The 17,263-nt window shown below is 39.1% G+C and overlaps 1 protein-coding gene across 10 annotated transcripts in view; it reads right to left on the minus strand.

The window, feature by feature from the left end:
- The window catches only part of RERE (arginine-glutamic acid dipeptide repeats), a 469,898-nt gene that overhangs the window by 280,854 nt on the left and 171,781 nt on the right, over positions 1-17,263 (minus strand). For all 10 annotated transcript variants that reach the window (XM_012473620.2, XM_064363204.1, XM_064363205.1 and 7 more), the window contains exon 2: positions 16,605-17,073. In XM_012473620.2, the coding sequence (XP_012329043.2) occupies positions 16,605-16,929 (325 nt within the window). In that variant the 5' untranslated portion in view covers positions 16,930-17,073. The remainder of the gene's footprint in view (positions 1-16,604; positions 17,074-17,263) is intronic.

The following is a 17,263-nucleotide window of genomic DNA, read 5'->3' on the forward strand; positions in this document are numbered from 1 at the left end:
TACATTTAAAATCTTTAAATGTCCAGACATACTAACTCAGCAATTCCATTCCTTAGGAAAGTGAGCTGAAATAAATGTATCAACGTTCATCACTGCTGTTTAGAATGGAGAGTATTTGGAAAACATCAAGTCCAACAGTAGAGAACTAGTTAAAATGTGACATATAACCATTAATGTGTGAGCATCTCATACTGTTTTTATGCCATGGATGACTTTAGCATTCTATATACCTGTTCTCAAAAAAAAATTTAATGTACAAAAGCAATATATACTGAAATACGTATCATAATATGAAAAAAACAATTTGTAATATAATAATATGTGTACTTCTTTGTTGATTCATTAAATAACAGGATTTCCTAAAGGTCATTCCCTCAATAACTGCCATAATTTCAAAGTAATGAGGAATATAAACATTATTTTGAGATGTTTTTCTTCATGTGATGTGACAGGAGACTATCTATAATTTATATTAATGTCATAGGCACTGCCAATATTACTGTGCTTATCACTGAGCTTCATAAATGAAGTGAATGCTGAATGAATGTCATTTGAAATTTGATGAATTGGAAAAATAAAGATGTAATTTTTTCCTCACCCAAGTTCACAATCCCTTAAATTCTCCTTGGTTAGCCATATACTCCAGGTTATGTATCTCAGCATGAATAGCATACAAAGCAGCCATAACAGTTCAGATTTACAATTACTGGCTTGGAAATAAATTCAGGACATGTTAAGAAGAACATTACAAAACTGCGAATAGCTTAACTCCATACATGTTCACTAAGAAAACTGACCATACAGACCGGGCGCAGTGGCTCACGCCTGTAATCCCAGCTCTTTGGGAGGCTGAGGCGGGGGGATCACCTGAGGTCATGAGTTCCAGACCAGCCTGGTCAACATGGTGAAACCCCATCTCTACCAAAAACACAAAAAAAGTTCGCTGGGCGTAATGGCGGGTGCCTGTAATTCCAGTTACTTGAGAGGCTGGGCAGGAGAACTGCTTGAACCCGGGAGGCGGAGGTTACAGTTAGCCAAGACTATGCCACTGCACTCCAGCCTGGGCAACAAAGAATGAAACTCTGTCGAAAAGAAAAAAGAAAAGAGAAGAGAAGAGAAAAGAAAAGAGAAAAAAAGAAAAGAAAAAGAAAACTGACCTACAATGGATGTTAACAGTGGTTAAGTAGTTTCTATTTTAACTTTGGCTTGTCAAAATTTTTCCATTTTATTCCTTGAAAATGTATTATTTGTTCATCAAAAAGGGAAAATGCAGGATGGAATTTATGGAATAAACATTTTTTAAGTCTATAGCCAAATATAAATGCATTCAAAGGGCAAAAGAAAAAGCACTAAGTAAATTCAGGGGAGAGAACATAAAAATGGATTGTCTCTAATCATTACAGAAGCTAGGTTACAGAAACGACACTGAAAAGGCCGTTGGAAATCCGTATGTTCATGTATCAGATGCCACAGCACTTAGAATCCTGACAACTGGGAGATAATAGAAGCAAAACATATGACAAAACTGATTGTCTCTACAATAGCCAGCCTCCACCAATCCTGACCTGAATGCCAACTGCGATTTTTAAAAAGCTTGCACTCCACGATGCCAAATATCTATTTTGGGGATAGCTGCTGCAGACTTCAAAATCATTCTAGTTTATAACCTTGAAAGATAGCTCAGAGTTTTTCTCCATCAAAATATCTTCCAGACAGTACAGGGAACAAACTAGAAATCAAGCCTCCATTGTCAGTTAGAAACTGAGTTATATAACTCCTTGCAAGGAAGAGATATAATCTCCCCAAGTCTAAGTGCTAATAGAGTAATTATCAAATGCAAACTTCAAAACATTATGTGTATTTTTATGCTGTTAAATAGTGGTATTTAAACCACTACTTTTCAGCTAAACTGTTCCTGACAATGTAAAAATACGAGATACCAGGTGAGATCTTTTTTATTTTTATTTTTAAAGACGGGGTTTCACCATGTTGGTCAGGCTGGTCTTGAACTCCCGACCTCAGGTGATCGGCCCGCCTTGGTCTCCAAAGTGCTTGGATTACAGGCATGAGCCACTACACCCGGCCAGATGAGATCTTTTTGTGCCACTTCCTTTCCCTCTACTAAAGAAAAAAATATATACTTATATACAGTATTATTAACATTGCCACAATCAATCTGGTAAGTGCACAGTAGCTATGTTTTATAATACCAGCACAATGGGATGACCAGGAAAGGTAAAGTCTGAAAACTAAAGACTAATAAAATGAGAGCCTGCCTTAGAGCCAAGTCATACAGAGCTGTACAAATGGAGTCCAAATTAAAATGTTAATGTAAAAATTTAGAATAAAAAGCACAGCCGGGCGTGGTGATGTGCACCTGTGATCCCAACTACTCAAAATGCTGGAGTGGGGAGGACTCCTTGAGCCTGGGAGGCAGAGGGTGCAGTGAGCCAAGATTGTGCCACTGCACTCCAACCTGGGTGACAGAGTAAGGCCCTGTCTCAAAAAAAAAAAAAAAAAAAAAAGAATAAAAACAACATATTGAAATTATGTTCAAAATCTGTATCATAAACTCACTCCATTTTCCCTTTCTAAAACAGAGATGTAACCATAATCAAAGCTCCCCTCCCATCTTTTTTTAACTATATGAATCTCTATTGATCAGTCTACAGTAAGACACTAACATTCCATCTGTCAAGTATCAACATCTGTCCAGCACACAAAGAAAGCCAGAACAATGCCTGCAGCCTTCAAAGGGATATAAAATTGTAGCTTTGTCTTTTAAAGTTCGGTTTATACATTTTACACGTTATACTATCACATTGTATATAATTGAAAAGGCATTTCTTGCAAAGGTAACTGAATAGGGAAATCTAGAGATGCAAGTCAGAAAACACATTTAAGAGTTAAATGGGTGAACAATGGTGGAGGATCTTTCGTACCTAACACATACTGTGTTGCCTAATTAGCTTGAGTACATTTTTAACGGTGAACTAATGAAAAACAAGTACTGGATGTTTAATGCATATATAATGACAAATAGTCATTATGTATGAATTCAATAGACTTGGTAAAGTGACTAGAAATTTATCCATTTCCAGGCATTTAAGCGTTCACTTAAAAGAACAAGTGACTAACTTACCTTCTCCCATCTATCTCTGGAACTTAAAATACGCATTATAAAACTCAGATACTATTAAGGAAGGAGTAAAATAGGGAAGCATTTATCCTTACTTTTTCTAGTATTGAGGGTATTCACATAGCTCCAAAGCAAAACTTATGCACACAGGCATCTATTCTGCAGTATTTAAAACTTTTAAAAACAACAAATCACTCTTGTCCACATACATTTTTAAGTAATTTAACAAACATAATGCACTGCTGCATCTTGAAATTCACTGACAATATTTTTAATTTTGGAAAGTCTGGTTTTCTCAGCTGGTGAAGCTGTCAGAATAAATAGAAGGCAATATCTGGAAAGATGACAAACACATGGGTCAATGTCAAATACAAGCCAATCTCTGTCAAGAAAAGAGCCAAAGTCCTGCATTTCCATTTAAATTACGTTATCCAACTCAAATACCACCATGCCACTTCAAATCAAAATTGTTTCCTTTTAAAAAGAGCTTTTTACAAAACTGATAGACTATAACAGATTAAACAACTCTTTCAGCAATTTCCTTAGCTACTACGAAGTAAGGCATCAATGTATAATTATAATAAGGGGAACATTTAACAATTAATTGAGCCAGCTAAAGCTAAATCTCCAGAGCTTAGGAGTTCAAATGCTTGCTCACTAAGCAAAAGGGCAGAGGATTTTAATATAACTGCAGGAAATCTCAGTCCAATTAGACTCTAGGTAAATATAAATCTTGTTGCACTGTGACTGGAACTCTGTCACAGTCCACCAGACTGATTTTGGTATTTAGCTTGGAGAGTCAAAAGAACCCCTTGCCTCACTGTTGTCTCTCCACATACTCCTGAATTAATCAAGTACTTCCAGGTTCCGTGCTCAACAGGCAAGGTCTTCTGAAGGCTGCTGGCTTGCTTTTACAACCAACCAATAAGACTCACAGAACATATCACACAACTGTGAGGCAATTAACATCTCTGAAAATATTCATGATTTACTCCAGTTTATAATGGTGACATCTTAACTAATTCACTGTCTTTCCTCATTCAGAATTAGATAATGTGAGGCCTGGGGTCATCTCCTTTCAGAGTTTTGACAATGGAGACTTAACAACTATCTTTTAAACCAAGGAAGATTAAAAATTAAGTAATCAAATTAACTATGGTGGCAGTTCACTTCCTTAACTTAAAATGCATCTTTTATCCCTGTGAAGATTTATAAAAGTACAGAAGGATTTAACAGAATCAAAAGTATCATATTAACATTTTGGGGTCAAAAAAAAATCAGAATATATTTCATATTTTTAATCATATAGTTTAAAGAATTTGAGGCCGGGCGCGGTGGCTCAAGCCTGTAATCCCAGCACTTTGGGAGGCCGAGGCGGGTGGATCACGAGGTCAAGAGATCGAGACCATCTTGGTCATGGTGAAACCCCGTCTCTACTAAAAATACAAAAAATTAGCTGGGCATGGCGGCGCGTGCCTGTAATCCCAGCTACTCAGGAGGCTGAGGCAGGAGAATTGCTTGAACCCAGGAGGCGGAGGTTGCGGTGAGCCGAGATCGCGCCATTGCACTCCAGCCTGGGTAACAAGAGCGAAACTCCGTCTCAAAAAAAAAAAAAAAAAAAAGAATTTGGTCTGTTAGAAATTGGCCTTATAATTCCAATGTAAAACAGTAACATTTAACAAGGATTTAATATAAGACTGGCCCTTTCTGAGCTCCACACATATGTGCTTGTGTATATACTTATTTAATCCCCATCACAATTCTGGTGGTAGGTATTATTATCCCCATTTTATTGATGAAAAGACAAAGGCACAGAGGCTGTCCTCTACTCCACGTTAACCCACAAGCAGTGGGGTACTAGATTATGCTGTCCTTTCTCTCTGTGTGTAACTGATTCAGATTTGTGGTCAAGATGAAACCTAAGGAAGTTTATGCACAACACTGAAACATCTTAGATAATTTTTTAGGATTGTTTCATTTATAAGTCTAATTAACCTATAAGAAGAGTTACATACTTGAGATTTGCGTTAATAGACTTTTTTAAAAAAGACTATTAAAATATTAAACTAGTAATAGCAAGCTTAAATGAAGATATTAATGAGTTTATAAACAAGACTAATTCATAATTCAAAATCCCTTAAAAGTGATTAAAATGTTTAACTTATAAATGAATTTATAAACTGAATTTTTTTAAAAAGTAGAACAGTGTCCTTCAATTTGTAAATTTAACAAATTGAATATCGGTTTCTTTAAACCAAAGTAAAATTTTGGACAGTCATTTCTGCATATAAATATCAATCTTAAGGACTTGTCCCAAAAAGTCCTCCCATCCACTGCTCTGTGCACATGTCTACCGCCCAACTACTAAAGAAAGCACGGCTGAGACAATGCTACCCAAGAGAGGCACCTAAAACACCCAGGTCTAAGCACTCAAATCTAGCATCTAACTCTGCCTATGCTAATAGGTATCTAGGGAATGAGTAAGTGCCTAGAATGTGCTAGACACTTTTCTGAGGCACCTGGGATACATTTTCCTAAGGCACCTGCGATACATCAAGAAAAATATCCCTGTCCTGCAGCAGGGAAAAAGACACACAACAGAAATGGAAATGGAGGATGTCATGGGTGTGCGTGAGTGTGAAAGGTGGGGGGATCCAAGAATTTAAAATCCTAGTGGGGGCAAACAATTGCTGAATCAATTGGCCTCAGGAAGGTGGCAAGTTAAGAGGTAGAAGAGTGGGATCCATGAGTAGATCGTCACCAGGCTGCATTCCTGAATTTGATCATTAATTGCTCATAAAAATACCTTCAAAGAGTTACCTTTCAACATGTTTTTGCTCATTATTAAGCAGGATTTTTACAAAGCCACATAAAGAACATTTCTGCTTCCTTTGGAACACAGTTTTGTTTTGTTTTGTTTTGTTTTGTTTTTTTAACACATTGTGGTTCACTGCTTCTTATGTAGATATTTCTGCTAAAACACAATATACGTTACTGGGAAGACCACATACTCAGCAAAAATACTCACTAAAAATAAAAGGACTTATATAAAATATAGAGTAAAAGGCAGACTACTCATGTCTATGCAACTCTGAAATCAGATGGCTATTTTGTTAAAAATCAACACTTAAGAAACCCAGGCAGGTACCCAAGAGTGGCTGCATGCTGCCATAGCGGGTATTGAAAAAACATGAAAACAACAGATGCTGGCTTGAAGGCACCAAAACAATGCAGTAATCTGGGGGTTTTTGTGAAGGTGAGCACAGCAGGCAGGGCAACCTGCCATAGAGTATAATGTTAGCATGCGCCTCTCTGGGAAGGGATTCCTGGGGGACAGGTGCTCATTTTTCATTTCATTTTTCAATAGAAATGAGAAAGCTCCTGCCTGTGCAACAGCCAAACTGAAAATTTAAATTCTCACCTATTTTTTTCCCCTTTCCTGCTAAAATATAATCCCATGTTATACCATTAAAGTATATAATATAATTCTATTCCCTCTGGTCACACTCCTCTTGCCTACCAAAAGTTGCACATGAACCACATAAACGGCACATTTTATTGACATCACTCTCCTATTTACTTACCTATCACACACATAGCAAAACAAACTATTGCTAAATATCCACATGCAATAACAAGGTCTTGTAGCCACCCCACATCTATTTCCCCTACCAAACTGCTTCCCAATCTCATTGTGGGGAATAACCTTAGCCCCACCACGTGCAGGCTTGGGAAAGCAAGAAATCAAGGTTTCTGTCTTTTTTTATACAAGATATGTGCATACAATTCAGGGTAGACATATTATATTTATTCTTCTGGAACTGTGAATCTTGAGCGACAACAAGGGCAGGAAGATGCTCAACGGCCCCCTATTCCAGTGCTAGCACCTGGCTGGAATGGTCAGTAGTTCCGGACAACCAAGTATCTGAATGCTCTCATTCCAAGTAGTTTTCAGAGACGTTTTGCCAGCTTTCCATCCATTATGTGAGTTACTCTAACAACAAACTGTCTTTTGTGTTATGTGATCAATGTACACCACCTTGCATTCAAAAAAATTTTCATGCATACAACATGCTTCCTTTTTGTTAGATCATAGAAACTGTGTATTTCTCTTCTAGTTCCTAAGGGTTCAAAATCCAGGAGTCACCATTAGCCTATATATTCTTGAACAATTTACCTCTCCCCTTCTCAGCTTACTTCCTGCAGTTTCCTTATGGACTATGTTGCCTAGGCTAGCCTCAAACTCCTGGGCTCAAGTGATCCTGCCACCTTGGTCTCCTGAGTAGCTGGGACTACAGATGCTCGCCACTGCCCAACTGGATTTGGAAACAGGAGAACTATAAATAATTTTAGGAGTAAGAGGAAAAAAGAGAAAAAGAGAAAAGTAATTATATCGCTTGCATTTTCAAAGAAATGGGTCTATCTCCTCTTTTTCCTTCAATACAGGTGCATTTGGTTTTTGTATTCTCCTCAGGATTTAATGCAAACATCCATTCATTCTTGGCTTTAACCAATTCTCACGGGCCCATACCATTTTACAAACCAGCTGCACGACCTTGGCCTCCATGTCTTTGTTTCCTCATCTGTGTAAAAGGGAAATAATATCTAGGTTGTATAGGAATTTTCTAAGGACTACGAACTACAAGCTCAAAGCAAACCCAGAACTGGAAGATAGCAGGTGCTTTCAAACTGGTTGTCATCCATGTTGTAGGTCCCTCACTCCCTCACGTCTGTCTATTTACAGCCAAGTTCACAGTTCTCTTTGCAATCAGGCACTTTAGAAGATCCAAATTATTGCCACTCATTTGGCCAGAATTTAATTCTGCAGCCACCTCTGTTCTTCCTGAACTGCATGCATTATATTTCACCTCAAAATCTCAAGCCAAGAAATCTTATGTCTTTTCCCTTTAATTTTTGATCTACCATAAGTGACAAGCATGCTGGGTACTAATCCTCTCACCCTCAAGGCAGTGGACTCATTTTCTATCTCTGCATTGGCTTGAAAAAACTGGGAAGCACTAACGAGTGATTAGCGACTCTCAAACCTAAACGTGTGTTTCAATCACCTGGGCATCTTATTATATAAAACATGGATTCTGATTCAGCAGACTGGGGGTGGAACCTGAGATTCTGCATTTCTAACCAACTCCCATGGGATGCCAATCTGTGCCAATGCGTGGAGGAGAGAACTACTACAGTACAGGTCTCATGATACTTAATGATCCTTTCCCTATCTAATCAAAAAAGATATGATTAATTAATCTCAAATATCACTTCCCATTTCTCTAATAAGAATAACTTTAGTATTTTCTCCTTCCTCTAGCCTCATGAACTAATATTTTTTTATGTGCTAAAGAACTGTCTTTCACATATGCAGAATATGAATAACTTCCTAATATACATGAAAATGTAATCACTTAAAAGATGAAATAAAATTTCAATAGAAACAGAAGCAAAGTTAATTAATGTAATCCACAACTAAAAGTTCACTATAATATGACTGCAAATAAGAACTACATTTTCCCAACTGTTCCAAAGGCATCCTACTAAGAGAACTGAAGATGTCATTCAAATGTAAATCACTTAAACCTGAGCCTACCTAACAACAAAGCTCTTCCTGCCTGTTACAGGATGAGCTGTCTTCCCAAAATTCGTATGTTAAAGTCCTTACTTTCAATAGGTCAGAATGTGACCTTATTAAAGAACAGGTAAGGCCTGGCCCAGTGGCTCATGCCTGTAATCCCAACACTTTGAGAGGCTGAGGCAAGAGAATGGCTTGAGGCCAGGAGTTCAAGACCAGCCTAGACAACAAAACAAGATCCCTTCTCTACCAAAAAAAAAAAAATTAGAAATTAGCTGGGCACAGTGCTGTGCACCTGTAGTTTCAACTACTTGAGAGGCTGAGGCAGGAGGATCACTTGAGCCTGAGAGTTCAAGGATGTAGTAAGTCGTGTTCATGTCACTGCACTGCAGCCTGGACAACAGAGTGAGACCCTTCTCCCCGCCACTCAAAAAAAAAACCCAAAACAAAAGAACAGGGTCATAAACCAACTTACAGCAAGGATCCAAAAAAAAAAAAAAAAAAAAAAAAAAGAACAGGGTCAGCATTGCCAGTGTAACTAAGATAAGGTCATATGAAGATATAATTACACTGGAGGTATGATTAGTTAAGATGAAGTAAGGTGAGCCCTAATTCAACTTGACTGGCATCCTTATAGAAAGAAGAAATGTAGATAGACACAGAGATATACATACAAAGAGAATCCTATGAAAAGATCACCACTATGCTGTCACAAAGCAGCAAACTACTGTAAGCAAGGAAGCAAGGACAGAGGCTTGGAACAGTTCCTTCCCTGGTGCCTTCAGAGTTAACATGAGGCCAGGTGCAGTGGCTCATGCCTGAAATTCCAGCATTTTGAAAGGCCAAGGTGGGCAGACAGCATGAGCCCAGGAGTTCAAGATCAACCTGGGCAACATGGCGAAACTCTGTCTCTACAAAAAATACAACAATTAGCCAGGCATGGTGACACATGCCTATAGCCCCTGCTACTCGGGAGGGCGAAGCAGGAGATTAAGGTTGCTGTGCCATAGCACACAAGCCTGGGCGGCCCTATCTCAAAAAGAAAAAAACAGAAAAAGAGGTAACACGATCCTGCCAACACCTTGCTCTTAGACCTGTGGCCTCCAGAACCATGTATAAGCCACTCCATTTGTGATACTATGCCACAACATCTCTAACAAACTAATACACAGCCTCATTGTGTTTCCTCCCAAATAAGATTAAGGTCCAAAGATTATGCAGATAGGTCACTAGGTCACAGATGTGAGCCACTGCTCACATAGTCACTTAAATAGTTTTTAGAAATATGTATATTCCATTTTTATTCAAATAGATCCTCAGGTTTCATTTTGCCTACTTTGAGTTTTTTCCAGCTTAAATTCTATTTGCATCAAAAGAAAATAACACTTAAGTGATCAAAGTAAACAATTGTAGTTTCCAGGACATTTTTCCTCAAAATTAGCAAATAAAAGGGTCAAATATTTTATATGACCTAAGATTTCACAAACCACAAATTTGTCTTTTATATATAAAATTTATCTACATAAATATATATTTTGTACTTTGTTCATGAAAGTAGAAGGAACACATATTCTAGGACTATAGGGTAGCTTGGACAATCAAACAAAATTATCAGTTAATACAACAAAATATTAAAAGATGGAGAACCAGCTTAACACATACTTTTGAAAAAACTCCAATTATCCAAATAGCAAGCAATACCGATATGCCAAAACAAAATAAAACTTGCAATAATGTGAATTTAATTTTTTAACCAGTTCTACCTAGACCAGAAATAAAGGTATCAAATTTCCTAGAACCTAACTGAAAATAGTAGAAAGAAGTTAATATGCCACCTACAGCAAACTCCAGAAATCAATATCTTATGCTAAAGAAGCCCAGAAGGAAAATCTGGCTGCACACAGCTGTGTAATAAATCAATTTGTTACTGTGACAGTCATCTCAAAACGGGAGTAATGGTTGACAGACAACAAAGAAGTTAGATCTGACTCAAGGATAATATACAATAGAGCCCCATAAGGTTTTTGTTTTGCTTTTATTTTTAACAAGTCTGTTAAATCATTCATTGGGAAATAAGTGATTCAAGACAGACTTCCAGAAGCTTTATTCTAATGTTAACATCATCAATGAGTCAATAAGTTTTTCAATGTTTCTAGAAATTTCTCTATGCAACAAGTATTATGAAACACAGGCTAGGTATGGTGGCTCTCGCCTGATAATCCCAGCACTTTGGGAGGCAGAGGTGGGCAGATCACTTGAGGTCAGGAGTTTGAGGCCAGCCTGGCCAACATGGTGAAACACCGTCTCTACTAAAAACAAAAAAATTAGCCGGGTGTGGTGGCGCACACCTGTAATCCCAGCTACTCCAGAAGCTGAGACAGCTGAATCGGTTGAAGAACCTGGGAGGCGGAGGTTGCAGTGAGCTGAGATTGCACCGCTGTATTCCAGCCTGAGTGACAGAGCGAGAATCTGTCTTAAAAAAGAAAAAAAAATGTATATATATTATGGAATACGCACTATGTGTATAATATTGTCAATGGATGGCAGAAATTCAATGATGAATGGGGAAAAATAAGAACTGCTGTTTTTTTGGAGGAGGGAGACATTAATCCTAATAAAAAATTATTACTGTTTTAAGTGCTAGAAGGAAAGATACAAAAAAAATGCTATAATATATTTATTAAGGAAATTTATTTGACTAACCTGGGAGAGGAAAAGCAATGACACTGAGGTGGGAGAGCTGAAGAAAAGATAAGAATTAAGTGTCTTCCTGAGATAGAAGAGCAAGTGCAAAGCCTTGAGGCAGGAGGGAACATGGGCAGTGTAAGTAACAAAATCCATTCTGCTGAGCATCTAAGGACAAAATAAGGTAATCTCAGAGTTTAGGAGCAAAGGTCAAAAAGACCTGGTTGTGACAATGCATGAGATTAAACCTTAGTGATAAATTCTAAATAATACTCACTTTCTCCATAAGATCTCATGCTTCTAAACACTAAATAATTTAAATATAGGTTGAGACAAAAAAGTATGGTTATATAAAAGCCTACTTTTATCCTCAAAGTATCCCTGTACACTCATTCTTAGTGACATTTCGAGAGGTTCCTATAATTTACACTTAACCTGGGTAGTAAAGCCAATTCAGAGATGTAGAAAGCAAAATATAATATATTTGAAAAGTCTTAATCTGTGCTTTATATCCCATAGAAACAAATGAGTGTTAAAGATTATTCAGTTGGAAGAGGTGGTTCACGCCTATATAGTCCCAGCACTTTGGGAGGCTGAGGCAAGTGGGTCACCTGAGGTCAGGAGTTCAAGACCAGCCTGGCCAACGTGGTAAAACCCTGTCTCTACTAAAAATACAACAATTAGCGGGTGTGGTGGCGCACGCCTGTAATCCGAGCTACTCAGGAGGCTGAGGCAGGAAAACTGCTTGAACCCAGGAGGCAGAGGCTGCAGTGAGCTGAGATCGTGTAACTGCATTCAAGCCTGGGGAACAGAGCAAGACTACATCTCAAAAAAACAAAAATCTACCATTTAAAATTAGTTATTGGCCAGATGCAGTGGCTCACACCTGTAATTCCAAGACTTTGGGAGACGGAGGCAGGAGGATCACTCGAGGCCAGGAGTTCAAGACCAGCCTGGGTAACATGTCAAGACCCCATCTCTACAAAAAAACATTTTTTTAATAGGCCATGTGTGCGAACACCTATAGTCCTAGCTATTCAGGAGGCTCAGGCAGGAGAATCAACTGAGCCTAGGAGTTGAAGGATGTGGTGAACTATGATCATGCCACTGCCGCCCAGTCTGCCACTGCAATTCAGTCTGGGTGACAGAATGAGACTCTGTCGCTCTCTTTTTTTTTTTTAAACTAGTAATCCATTGAAGACATCCTTTACAATATCCTTCATAGATCCTAAGCTTTTAAGATACAACTAAGCACACAGGATCTCTGCAAGTGGGTGAGGATAACGGTTTTTCATCACCAACAAAGGATGTTATTGTAGTTGTTTTTACCAAGAAAGTAAAAGACCAGGTGCAGTGGCTTATGCCTATAATCCCAGCTCTTTAGGAGGCCAAGGCAGGAGGATCACTTGAGCCTGGGAGGTTGAGGCTGCAGTGAGCTGTGATCACACTACTGACAACCTGGATGACAAAGCAATACCCTGTCTCAAAAAAAAAAAAATCAGGAAACAAAACAAAGGAAAGGAAAAACTCAACTCCCATCTGGGAATCTAATCACAGTACTCTTTCTTTTTTAAAGAGACAGAGTCTTGCTCTGTCACCCAGGCTGTAATGTAATGCACATAGTTCACTGCAGTCTTAAACCCCTGGCCCTCAAGAGATCCTCCCACCTCAGACTCTCAAAGTGCTGGGATTACAGGTGTGAGCCACCTTGTCCACCCAGTACCCTACTCCTGATTCTTCAGTTTAAGTATACCTGAAGAACAGGCAACATTTAACAAGTACCCATTTAGAGAAAAAGCTGTTTGGAGAAGGCAGCCAACTCAGCTTCAAATCCATCACCAAAAAGAAAAGAAAGCACTGAGAAGGTCAAAGACAGTATCCTTACCAAAGATTCAAACATCCACTGGACCTGACAGGATGCAAAGGCACAGCCTCCACGCAAGTAAAAGAGCACCTCACATGAAGCAGTTATGCTCTGGGTGCCACAGGAATCTTCCAAACTGTGTGTGGCCTTTACAGATCGTTCATAACATACTTAGCTTTCAGAGATAGCACACCTTTTTCACACTTCACAGAGGTTTTCAGATTCATTCAAAAACTATCAGCCTCCATAAATACATAGTTCTTGCCCAAGCACTTTAAGAACTGTTCTGTAAATAAGCCCTTAGCAATCTCCTTTCACATATTCTTTCAGACTCAAGAAAGGAGGTATATTAGTCTGTTCTCACACTGCTATGAAGAACTGCCTGAGACTGGTCAAATTATAAAGGACAGAGGTTTAATTGACTCCCAGTTCCACAGGGCTAGGGAGGCCTCAGGAAACTCACAATTGTGGTGGAAGGGGAAGCAAACACATCCTTCTCACATGGCAGCAAGAGAGAGAAGTGCTGAGCAAAGGCAGAAAGGCCCATTAGAAAACCATCAGATCTCCTGAGAACTCACTCACTACCACAAAAACACGATGGGGGAAACTGCCCCATGATTCAATTATCTCCACCTAGTCCTGCCTTTGTCACATGGGGATTATTACAATTAAAGGTGACATTGGGGTGGGTATATAGAGCCAAACCATATCAGGAGGACTTCCTAGAATCCTGTAAAAGGTACAAGATGATGTACAAAATTTCCCAAAAATGTTTTCTCAGTTTTTTATTTTAAATAGAGATGAGTTCTCTCTCTGTTGCCCAGGCTGGAGTGCAGGGCTATTCACCACAATCATAGAGCACTGCAGTTTTGACCTCCTGTGCTCAAGAGATCCTCCCACTTCAGCCTCCCAAGTAGCTGAGACTACAAGCACATGCCACCGTGCCCAGATCCAAGACTGTTTTTGGTTTGTTGGTTGATCTGCATTTTCAGGGAGATATTCAGCAGAAACAGGGTGCCACGGTCCCATAAACAGGAAAAAGAGCAGGTGCTTTCCACGTTAAAGAGATTTCCTTAACTGCAGGGATTCTAGGAGTCACTAATTCTGACTCTCTCATGAGGGAGACTGTACATGCAGCGTTTTCCACACGTATTTCACTACTATTTTTGGTGAAATGTCCACACTGACACCAGAGTAACATTCCATATTATAAATACTGTGAAAGGTTAGCACTTAATACTGCACAAGGCAGCTTGCCTTTGGACAATGATCTGAACTGCATTAACACATTAAAATGTTATCCAGAGAAAAGATCATCAATCAATCTTTCATTATAATGAAGTTATCATAATGCAATCTACATCTAAAAGAGTTAACACATTCTGTTCCTTTCCTATGATTTAGAACTACATAGGCCCCAAACAAGTAATCTGTGGTAACTCAATGAGAGATTCTTCAGTCGCTAAGAAATTATTGCTGCCCAATAGCTAAGTCTAAATCAAAGATAAGTACAGACAGTACTGTAACCTACACATACATCATTTAATCCCTACAGCAGAGTTCTAACTGCTCTAAAACCTCCACTATGATAACTTTATATCACACAAATACCTTCTCAGTTAATCTTCAACCAAGAAACTGTAGTTGTGAATATAAATTTGTTTGTATCAAGTTCTAACACTGACTTTTTTTTTTTTTGGAGACAGGGTTAGTGCTGGGATTACAGTCATGAGCCACTGCGCCCAGCCCCACTGACATCTTTTGAAATTCAAAAAACTCCTATGTAGGAGAATCTGGAACTTGATGTGAAGTTCAGAACAGTGACTGCATTCCTCAGCAAAATGACTGTTCCAGATTATGGACCTAACACAGTGAAGTATTATAATCTCTTTCTCAGAATAACATAATAATGGGCAGCTTTAATCTGCTAATTACATCTCATATGAAATTTATGTCACTCTTCAACAATAAAAGTAACTCAAACAAAACGATTTCACCTAGGTTTTACTGGCTTCTGTAAGAAAAGTATCTTCCTTTTTTTGAGACAGGGTCTTGCTCTGTCGCCCAGGCTAGAATGCGGTGGCACAATCATGGCTCGCTACGGCCTTGACCTACTGGACTCAAGTGATCCTCCTGCCTCAGCCTCCTAAGTAACTGGGACCACAGGTGTATGCAACCATGCCCAGCTAATTTTTAAAAACTTTTTGTAGAGGTGGGGGATCTCACTATGTTGCCCAGGCTGGTCTTGAACTCCTGGGCTCAAGCAATCCTTCTGTCTCCGCCTCCCAAAGCACTGAGATTACACTGTGCCCAGCCTAAGAAAGAAACCTTAATACACACAATACGTCAAATGAAAAACAAAGGCTTTGCTAGTGTCCAACAGGTTTTGACTCACTTGTTTCGATGATCTCATCTGAAAGCTGGGTCTATCTTTTTTCGAGCAAAGTTATAAGGCACAATACACTAGCGTGACTATAATACATTTTCTGGAAAACCAAGCAGGTTTGATGACTTCTACTATTGCTGATTAGAGAGCTTGAGTTAGTAAGAGCAATAGACCTCTGATCTGAAGACTTTTTTTTTTGGAGTCAGACTCTCATTCTGTTGCCCAGGCTAGAGTGTAGTGGTGCAATCTTGGCTCACTGCAACCTCTACTTCCTGGGTTCCACCAAGCAATTCTCCTGTCTCAGCCTCCTGAGCAGCTGGGATTACAGGCACACGCCACCAAGCCTGGCTAATTTTTGTATTTTTAGTAGACACAGGGTTTCACCAAGTTGGTGAGGCTGGTCTCAAACTCCTGACCTCAGGTGATTCACTTGCCTTGGCCCCCCAAAGTGCTGAAATTGCAGGCAGGAGCCACCGTGTCCAGCCTAAAGGCCATTTTTAAAAAGTACCTCTCCAGAGTCTGGTTAATCCTGTGCCAAAGTAAAATTTTCTGTTTCCAAGAATCTTAAGGTTTACTTGTCTGCACCAAGAAGTCAATTCTGCAGGGTCACCACAGTCTAATTTATGATTGAAGATTAAAAAGCAAGGATGATTTCAAAAGACAAAAAAATACTAAGCAGACAGTCAAGTTAGAGAACAAGCAGCATAGGAAAATAAAGAAAGAACTCATGAATGCATAAACCAGGGCACAGACCAAATTAAGGCAGACACAAGCAAGAAGCGAGTAAACCCGACTGACCAAAAGTGGGTCACATGTTTACCAAATTAAGTTCCCTATTCCTCTGGATTCCAAGCCTTCCTTAAAGAGAAGAGGCGTATTTATTTCATCATAATGCTAAGATCATTCCCTACTACAAACACTAGCAAGACCCAAACGTAACACTGCTCACCTCCTGGTCTATAGACAACATCATCTTCAGTGATGTAGGATGTTATCTCGCCGGTATCTGTCCTTTCGTAACGAGACTTTTTTTTCGGTGGTTTCTTCTTGTTCTTCTTCGTGGACTCCTCTGCAGTGGCACTATTGTTGTCATTGTCCTCATCTTCACTGTGATCACTCTCGGCATAATTTTTGGCGCCTCCTTCCAAGGTACAGCTCCGGCGTGGCCTTGAATTCTCACTCTCTCTCGCTTTGTCTCTTTTCTCTCTCTCTCTGTCCCGGTCTCGGTCCCGGTCCTTCTCTTTGTCTTTGTCTTTGTCTTTGTCCGCTGTCATGATTCGCCACGTGCCTTCTTCTGTCCTCTCACGGCTAGGCCTCCGTGAAAGGTAGACAGTAAGCCTGGGCTTCAGTCTTCTGAATTTCTCACTCAATTCCAGGGAAAATCCAACCACTCCAACAACCCCAATGTTTCAAAAATGCTAGGAGAAAAAAAAGAATGATTTTACATTAACGTTTTCATATTTCTTTCCTAAAATAATGTTTTGTTAAATGAATCTCTTACTTATTCATGCTTTACACCTAAAAACTTCAAACAAGCCACAGAAGAAAAATTAAGATAAGTGTTAAAATTTTAAAAATACAGTTTTTGGTCTCAGCTAGCAAATGGTT

This window comes from Aotus nancymaae, unplaced genomic scaffold, assembly GCF_030222135.1.
Source record: "Aotus nancymaae isolate 86718 unplaced genomic scaffold, 86718_ANA_hifiasm-v0.15.2.pri h1tg000053l, whole genome shotgun sequence".
Classification (NCBI taxonomy): Eukaryota; Metazoa; Chordata; class Mammalia; order Primates; family Aotidae; genus Aotus; species Aotus nancymaae.